This window comes from Trachinotus anak, unplaced genomic scaffold (genome assembly GCF_046630095.1).
Source record: "Trachinotus anak isolate AG129_WGS33_773 ecotype Australia unplaced genomic scaffold, CSIRO_AGI_Tana_v1 ptg000002l, whole genome shotgun sequence".
Lineage (NCBI taxonomy): Eukaryota > Metazoa > Chordata > Actinopteri > Carangiformes > Carangidae > Trachinotus > Trachinotus anak.
In genome coordinates, this window is record NW_027273853.1 from 12760729 (window position 1) to 12770654 (window position 9926).

Sequence of the window (9926 nt, forward strand, 5' to 3'; positions counted from 1 at the left end):
AGTTTGTTGTTAATATATCATGATCTCACATCCCTTAATATTGCATTATTCTCTCATTTTGAGCAATATATACAGAAAGTGAGAATTTCCATGATTATTGTTCATATGAAACAAGTTCATTATACAGCAATGCATGGTATAGTAATGAGGGCTTCTGCATTTTTCTCTCAATATTGAAATGGATTCTGTCATATTGTTATTCTGTTTTCTCCTCCTCTCATCTTTCGCCCATTTACATTTTTTTTTTTTTTCTGTCTCACTATCTTTGCAGCGACTTTTCTTCTTGCTCTTTGCTCCTTCCCCTTTATATCTGTCAGCTGGCTAAGTATCATGTGTCGTTTAGCAGGATGATTTGTTGTTACAGAGTCATCAGTCACCAAAAGCTAAATGATGAAATGAGAGTGTGAGCGGCACTGTCTTGTCTGTAATGAATTATGCAGGGGGGTCAGGGGCCTCTGTTTTGGTTACAGTCGACGGCACAAACACGGACCTCAGGTAGTACACTCATCAGTCCTGCTGTTTCTCACCATATGGAGTCAATGAACTGGGACACCCCTCTCCTACACACACACATACACATTCACACACACTTCACATGCACTCACTCACTCCTGTGTGCCTGCAGACACAATTTCATAGTAATACAGTAGATAGATGGATGGATAGATAGATATTCTGATGTTCTTCATATCATCAAATATATTCATATACAACCAAAATGATAGATAGATAGATAGATAGATAGATAGATAGATAGATAGATAGATTTTTAAAAAAAGCTCATCTATAAATTAGGCCGATAGTGGTCAATATTTCTTCCTTTTTTGATGTCTTTCAGTGTTTAATTGGCTGAAACTGTTCACAGACAGATTAAATTAGATGTCCCCGCCTCTGTTCAATTGAGATATCTGTTACAGATGATGTGCCGTATAATGAATGCCTAATTTATGTAATTAGACCATTAAGCATAATCCGAGCATATGCTGTAAATGCCCTGAGGTCTTCTTCCAGGTACTCCCTCTGAAGTCACCCAGAAACAGCTAATGGAGGAGGACTCCGGTCCCGCTGTTTTATAGAATAAACAACAAATATATTCACCAGGTTATGATATCACCAATCATAATACTGCCGAACACCAGAGACGGGACTATACGATTTCCCTTTCTGGTGGAAAAATTCATACTCAAGGGGGGGGGGGGGGCGTGTGAAGATGGTCTTTAAGTAGGGTGGATATCCCGTCATATAGGCTAAATTTGCCATTGAGGAGATTCTTGTGAGAGCCCTCTGTCTGCTAATTAATTGTCATTCTGCTGAATATTCATACCTTATCATCAGCGCGTCCTTAATTGCACCGTAAAACATCTCTGGGGGCTGAAATCACCACGGACTTAATTAGAAGCTCAGGCCTATTGGTTGGGTTGGAGAGTCGCAGTTTGCAGCAGCGGCAGCATCAGACAACAAACTGAACCTGCTTTCGCTCTCTCTCTCTCTCTCTCTCTCTCTCTCTCACACACACACACACACCGAGCGTGTGTTTAACACTGAGGCCAGGCAGATAACAAATCCCTTTAAACCTACAGGCCTGCTAGTGATAATCTGCGTGAAGACAACTGAAACATCTCAAAGAGAAAACTGCGGTTAATTTACACTCATAATTCACCGGGATTAGAACTGTTTGTCTTAAAAACGTGAATTTGCACACCTCTAGCCACGACTCGTCTATCTGTAGGCTGATTATAGTGAAGTCAGCAACCTGGCTGCTCCAGGAGGGTGATTTTGTTTTTTTTTGTTTTTTTTTTAAAGTGAGAGACAATTAGAAATCACCATAAAAATAAAGCCTATGCTGCGTTCAGTGTCCAAAAAAATTTAGACTTACATAGAAAAAAAATATGAAGGATTAAATTAAAGCTGTAATTGAGGTATTTTTGTTAATTAATCTCCATTTTCAAACATGAGCTCAGCCCGTGAAGAAATGTTTTCACGTGTAATAAGCATCTCCCTCAGCTTTAAATTTCTCTTAATCGTTCCCTGAATAGCACCCCCCCCCCCCTCTCTCTCTCTTTCTCTTTCTCTCCCTCTCTCTCTCTCTCGGTAGGTCTGGGTGGCAGCATATCTCAACTCGATTCAGTGTGACAATATTGTTTGGCTATCATTCGCTGCTTTAGGATGAATGGCATCGATCCGCTTTTAACAACATTTGTTTCCTATTGTGTTCGGGGGGCGCAGCAGAGGCGGGCAGACGTGTGAAAGTGGCTGTTTGATTCTCTTTTTCATCCCCATGACCTCAGCTTTTGTGTCTCGTCACCCTGGGAATGTCACGCCTCACTACTCTACTTTAAGATGTTTCAGAAAGTGCCCTTTGTTTTCGCTCCTTTTTTTTTTTTTTTTTTTTTTTAAAAAAAAGCTCACACAAAATTGTTCTTGGTCCCCTCCTGCTATAAAGGATACTTCAGACTGAGGCACGGTTCACAAGTGCAATGCAATTTGGCTTATCCCAACCTTTGTTCGGGTTTCTACAAATGACCAAACATAGTGCGGACTTGATCTACTGCTGCTTGAACTCAGGAGTTTGGGAGCAGCTAAAAACCTCTATTCAGATTCAGAGTCATGGTGGTATTTTCAGTGTGTGCATTCGACAGGGACAAAAGGCCTACCAATATCCCATAACCCCGAAGCTCAAAAAGCCACACCGTCTGTGTGTGAGAGGAGAGGGAGGAAGAAGAAAAAAAAATCTCACTGCTCCTCTGTGGCTCGGCTGGTTAACGCGAGTGTTGCAGGTTAAACTTGAAAACGGGCATGACAGCAAGTCTGCGGAGCGAGCATGAGCAAATAAAAAGATTAGTCCCTCCAGAGAGGGAGAATTTCAACCTGAGAATCGTCCGCAAAAGAAAACCTGAGCAGTCGGTGTGATGTTTAAATAGTCTGCTGCATGCCTCAGTGTTTACAGCGCGGCTTTATCACATTTCACAATCATCACTTTCGCACATTAAAAAAAAAAAAAAAAAAAAAAAAAAGTCTGTAGAGTCTAAGCGCTTTTGTGCACGGACGTATTAATCTGAGTAAGGCCCATTAATATAATAAGTTATTTTTAATGATTGACTGAATGAATGGGCTGGATGTCAGAAGATGTTTGGCACTTGGCGGTGTGTTGTCATTATCCGCGGTGTCTGAGATGGGTCGACTGGGCCACTTCCTTTTGGACAAAACCTTTTCAGCGGAACATTAATGGGAAATGACAGGTGTTAAAAGCCACTCTGCAGGGGGAAAAAAGTAATGAAACTGAGCGATGGAACTTTTAGACTAGACATTTTTCCTATTTATTTATTATTTTCTGGAATAATATATCGCCTCCTATCATATGAAGTAGCCCATATTAAATTCTGGCATATTGCATATTTACTATAATTAGACGGTTCCTATTGAAAAGTTCCCCCCTTTTTTTTTTTTTTTTTTTTTTTTGTATTGACTCAGGGTTTTAGATTGTTAAACAGTCCTCATACAGCAGGGAGGACGCTCTCCTTCATCCTCCTCCTGGTTTCTGGGTGAAAATAGTTCAGTGTCCCCCCGCAATGCGATTCTTTTCGTAATCCGTCAGACTGGTGATGGGGTGCATTGTGGATTTATGGGGAGAAATTAGCATAAATTATGAGCAAATCTGCGTGTGCGTGTGTGTGGTCCCTGGCATTGCAAACCCTCCAAGCGGAAAGGTGGCCCTGGCCAAAAGCTTGAATAGCAATAGCTCAAAATAGGCTTCCCATTTGGTTTTCACATTCATATAATTGACTTATGGATATTTTATACAGTTTTCGCCACACCATCCTCAAGGGTTTATTTGCATTTCTGAAGTACTTTTGAATCTTCTTTACATAAACACAATAGACCTGATTGCCTCATGAAGTTTCAGTTTGAACAGCATTGTTTGCATTGTGTTGATGTTTTCATATCGTCTGCTTCCTTTGCTCGGCTCCGGGCGAAATTAGCTGAGAAAAACTAATAGTGGGCTCATCAACAAACTTGCTCATGGCAATTTATTTTGTAGGCGTGTGCATTTCGTAAACAATATTAGAGTGTGACTAGAAAAGAAACATTTTGTCTAGAATCAGGTGGCATTTTCATTCAAGTCCACGTCATACAATTACGATTCACCATAAAACACTTTATGGGAAAACTGTACTCACTACACACACCACTGCACAAACAAGAGTATTTTAATGAATCCATCTTTATATCAAATACAATGAACAGTGACCTTAGCAGCAGCACATACAGTTTTAAAGTGTTTATATATATATATATATATATAATAACAGGATATCGTTAAATTACAATGTACCGAATCATTTCCTCGTTTACCCTCATTCCAAATATACTTTTAACTGTAAAGTCCGCTGAAGAAGTGTTAGCGCATACCTTCACACACCGAGTGCCATCGCAGTTCAATTCCGGTTGCCGAGCCTTTTCACCCCTTTTTCTGTCTTCAAATGGAAATGATTTCCATTGGCCCAAGGTGTCCATGTAAATAGGTGTAAATGAAACCAGATTATGCCTTCCTCCCAGCCCCCTCCTCCCATGGCAATTGTCATGTGATAGCAAAGAGGTGGCACATTAATGGAGCGCCCCTACAGGGGTCTTTTCTGCTCATGTCACTACATAAAACTATCAGATGGTTAGAGGAAGGCCATGGAGGCATCCACTTAGCTCGTCTTATCAAGGACGCCAAATGAAGTCTATTCAACTCTGCTAGCGGGACAAGCTGACTTACTTTGCGAGAAAGACTCACAGCAGCCGTCACTCCATAAATGTGCACCGTCCGCCCGCCTGCACGCAGCAGAGGCGCCCGACCTGGCTGTTTTACGCGCGACGCAGCTCCAGCTTTGCCGACGCTGAAACTTTCTTCAGTGGCTGTTTTCATGAAGAGCGGCAAGCTTTCGCCGAGGAATTAAGGGAGACTACTTTTTATTGCTTTTCTTTAAAAACAAAAACAAAAAAAATAATAATACATACACACCCAGGATGCCTCGTCCGGGGAGAAACACGTACAGCGACCAGAAGCCACCTTACTCCTACATCTCCCTCACTGCCATGGCGATCCAGAGCTGCCCGGAGAAAATGCTGCCTCTCAGTGAAATTTACAAGTTCATCATGGATAGATTCCCGTATTATAGAGAAAACACTCAGCGGTGGCAGAACTCTCTGCGACACAACCTATCCTTCAACGACTGTTTCATCAAAATCCCCCGGCGCCCAGATCAACCAGGTAAGGGCAGTTTCTGGGCGCTACACCCCAGCTGCGGGGACATGTTTGAGAATGGAAGTTTCTTGAGACGCCGCAAAAGATTCAAAGTGTTGGCTGCGTCCGATCACTTGGCTCCCAGTAAGCAGTCGGACGCTGCCCATTACCTCCAGCAGCAAGCCAAGCTGAGGCTGAGCGCCCTGGCGGCCACCGGCACACACCTTCCCCAAATGTCAACTTACAACCTCGGAGTGTCTCAGACATCAACTTTTAAACATCCGTTCGCCATCGAGAACATCATCGCCAGAGAGTACAAGGTCCCGGGAAGCCTGGCGTTCTCCACCATGCAGTCCATGTCCGCCGGGTACCCTCTCCACAACCAGCTGACGACAGCCTGGCCCCACATGTACAACACCAGCGTGATTGACACGGCGGCCCCGATCTCCATGGCAAGCAGCGACTACAGTGCCTACGGCGTGCCCATCAAGTCCCTGTGTCACGGGGGACAGTCCTTACCGGCTATCCCCGTGCCAATCAAGCCCACCCCGACCTCCATGACCGGTTTCTCGGCGCTACCCCCACACATCCCCGCGTTTCTATCAAACTCTCCACAGTCTCTGAGCCCGACGTCCCCACAGACAGCGACGAGCCAAAGCAGCCCCGCAACCCCGAGCGAGACTCTGACGAGCCCCTCCACGCTGCAGTCTGTGGCTGTGCACTGACCAGCTGAACTCTGCAGTCCCTGCAGCGGCCGGACTGCTGGCCGGCTCCCAGGCCCCCCCCCCCCCCGTTACCAAACCCAAAGTTTATATTTTCTGTCGTCGGGAAAACTATCAAGGCGAGTTGCAGTTGCATATCGATTTATTTGTGTATGTGTTGAATGTGTCGCTTTAAATTGTGTCATAGGAGTCCAGCACAGAATCGCACAGCGAAGTCCAGGGCCTATTGCTCTTGAAAATATAAATTATTTGATAGTTCTATTTTTCAGTTTATCGTGAAATGTGAGTATTGACAGGGGAGCCGCTGAGGGTATTCAGGGGAAGTCTCTTCTGATGCTTGCAATTCCCGTGGTAATTTTGTTTTTTGTTGTTTTTTTTTTTTTTTTCAGTTTTTATCGAACAGCAAAACGTTTGCACCATTTCTGTGTGACCACTGTAATGTCAATGAAATTGCGAGGCAATGGCTCTGTGTTTGTGTTTGCTTTTAATACTGGAATGATGGGTAAGGGTATACCAAATAGAGTAGGATTTAGATTTGTTCTTACCATCCCTGTAAAAAAAAAAAAAAAAGAAAAAAAAAAGAAAGCAAACTGAGTTATGAAATCTTTTCAAATTTGAAAAGTAGTATTGTGAGACGTCCTCAAAATGCAAGATGTGAATATTGCAAATAACTGATTCTGAAATGTTGTAAAATGCACTTTTTAGTTTTATGTTTTTAGATATCTATTTTCCAGAAAATGTTCTGTGAAGCATTTAATTTAAAAGGCTGTGGTGACCATGTGTAACAGATGCTGTAAATTTGTACTTTTTTTTTTTTTTTTTGTTTAGGTAAAGCATGCATTCTAAAAATTTGTGTTGTTACTGTTGTTGTTATTGTTGTTGTTTTGTTTATTTGTTTGTTTATTTTTTGCAAGCATGCGTGCTTTCGAAAAGTGTGCAAACAGTCTGCAATGAATTGGAAAAAAAAAAAAAACTGGTCATCGAAATATTTTCTCATTAAAAGTGAAGTAAACAATCAAAAATGTTTCTGAAGATTTCATCTAAGACATTATTATTATTATTATTATTATTGTTACATTCGCCTATTGTTATTATGAATCAGAATTTTTATTAGATGTCACTCATCGATTTTCATTTCATTTTAATAACACTAATAGCCTAATAATAATAGTAATGATAACATTACTAAAAATAATTCTCCTCATAATAATCATTTGTCTTTTATCCAGACCTGTATGATTTCAGAGTGTGAGGGTCGCACAGAGGCGGTGGGGAGAGAAATGACTCGCTCAGTCCATTAGGATGCATGGAGTTGCGATGCCATGCCACAGCGCAGACAACTGGGCTCATTCATCAAGCTGTAGGCGAAACACAATTAAGCCCAACAATAAACATTAGGAAAAGCTGCACAGAGTGTCCGAATTAATATTACATATTTCAAATGTCACAGAGGGCAGTCAAACAAGTGTCAGATTGATTTTTTTTTTTTTTTTTTTTTTGCGTGCAGTAATGAGAGCATCTAGCAGTTTCGACCAAATGATTTTTTTTTTTCCTATTCGGGGGAACTTTATGCAACAGGTTTATTTTATTTTATTTTTTTTAAAAAGGCAGAGTATTTACAGTTATGTGCAAAACACATTTTAGCATTTTTTTTTTTCAGATTGTCTTCAGAGGCAGAAATAAAAATAACTCCCTGTATCTGTCTCGCCTATAGAAAGCAACAACCTATTTCGGGGTATTAAACAAATACATTAGAATTCCGTCACTTTATGCAATCGAGTAGATCAAATAAAGGGTCTCGGGCCACTTCATTCTCCCTCATTCACTTGAATTGAAAGTGCAAAGAATGGCAAACTTAGACTGGGCCACCAATGTAGATTTAGCCTTTTTTTCAGCAAGACAAAAAGACTGATTTTTCACAAACACATTGCTGACTGGGGAACTAGGAAACGAGCTGCGAGACCCTTTTGGAATTTAAATCCACCCCTCCCCCATGGACTGTTTGTACAACAGTGTTAGTTTTTTTTTTTTTTTTTTTCCTCCCTATTTGGTGCATTTGTGTGTGTAACATTAATTCTGATCCTGGATGATTAAATGCTTTGAAATTGCAACGTCAGATTACAAGCTTTAATTTTAAACCAGGTTTTATTTTTCTGGCTGGCCATGACAATTACATGAAAACCACATTAACAAACATAACTGAGCACATTAATACAATTAAATTCAATCACACCTGTGTCACAAAAGTAAGGAAAAAAAAAAAAAAAGATTTTAATTTTTCTTTTTAAAAAACAAACAAAAAACAACAACAGAAAACAAAACAAAACAAAACAAAAACTTGAACATCATATATTGACAATATACAGTATATTAACTACACATTTATACTTGGACATTTTTTTCTGTTTATCTGGATTTCAGTGTACTTAACTTTGTCTTATTTAATATGTATTGCACTGTTAGACGTAAATGGTTTATGTAAAATACAGAAAAATGTATCAAAAGAACGTTTGTGAATACAAAGTCATTCTATGTAAATTAATCTCAGAATGTGAAATGTAAAAATAACCAAAAGCTTTCATTTGATGCATGATGTCCTACTCTGAGGCAGAAATGCAATATTCAGACAGGATCATTTAAAAAGCAACATCCTGTCATCTTCTACTTGCCGAAATGTTGCACAGCAGTGGTTTAAAGTCAGTCTGGAGAAAAAAGAGGGCTTTGTTTGGCTGACATTCACTGTCATTACAGATAAATGAACAGCTTCAGCTTTTCCTGAACAAATGAGCAGATGAATACAACCCTTCAGCGAGCCAGTAAAGCCACTTGCATTAAAGCCTAATGTTACAGGTGGGAGAGAAGGACAGCAATGGAAAGCTATATAGGGAACTTCTTTCTGACACCTGACAGTCGTGAAATTGAAATAAAGTGTCTGGAAATCTTAATTTTCTCACAATAAAACAAGAACTGTTTCTGACACTACAAATGTTTTCATCCGCAAACATGGTCCCAGAGTTTTTCTTCCTTGTCCATCTTTTAGCCTCTCTTTTCTTCCGGAACACAAATAAAATCTGCTCCCGCTATTTCAGATGCCATTTTTCACCGTTCAGTAGCATCTGTATGAACTCAGTTGTATGCTCCAAGTCTGCATTGTCCTTGTTCTCTCAACTATGTTCCAGTTAGACAAAGAAGAAGGTCATCTCAGGCAGGGGATGAAATATAGACCACATGCAAAACCTCAATGTTGTAGTTTAATTAAAATAATTCATTAAAGTGGAGGCCCAAGGTAATTAGCATGTATAATTTATGATTTGCTTAATGCATGCAGGCAGTGGCCTCCGCAATAAACTCAACTTAACCTCAAGTAGGGAACTGATACGGACAGGGTGCTGTTATTTACTGTGTGTTTATTGTTTGGATATTTGTCAAGAGGAAGCAAGTGTTTCATAAAACCCTGGCCGTTAACTGGCTTCCACTGCACACAAACAACTTATTTGTTTATGTGTTTATCTTGTGGATTTATGCTCACTCATAAGAGAAGCTGTCAGATTTGTCGAGAGGAAAAGATATTGGGAATTGCCATCACTGTTTGTAAGCTTTTTTTATTTCAATATTATTGGAGTATACTGCATGTTCAGGGTTACCAGTAGTGTAGAAAATACTTTGTTAGTATCCTGGCTCTTTGAGTTGACAGAATGAGGACATGGACACAAGGTAGCTCATCCTCGCTCCCACAGCAGGCTGTCAGCACTGACTTTTAGAGGAGGCAAAATAATCAGTGATAGACAAAACTTGCATTAATTATGCTCTGCAAATGTGTCAATCCCTGACAAACCTTGACATTTTGAAACATGGCTAGTGGCTATATTCTATTATATCTTGCAAGTGCATGTAGATTTTTTTTTTTTATAAAAACAACAAAGTAAAACAAATATTTTTAGATGGAGCTGTGGACCACAGTAAACAGATTTATT

At 40.2% G+C, this 9926-nt stretch overlaps 1 protein-coding gene across 1 annotated transcript; it reads left to right on the plus strand.

Moving 5' to 3' along the window:
• Positions 1-4667: 4667 nt before the first annotated feature.
• On the plus strand, positions 4668-6974 carry foxb1a (forkhead box B1a). The gene has a single exon (XM_071498929.1). It carries the CDS (start codon positions 5014-5016, stop codon positions 5953-5955), a length of 942 nt encoding a protein of 313 aa, XP_071355030.1. The 5' UTR covers positions 4668-5013; the 3' UTR covers positions 5956-6974.
• The last annotated feature ends 2952 nt before the right edge of the window (positions 6975-9926 follow it).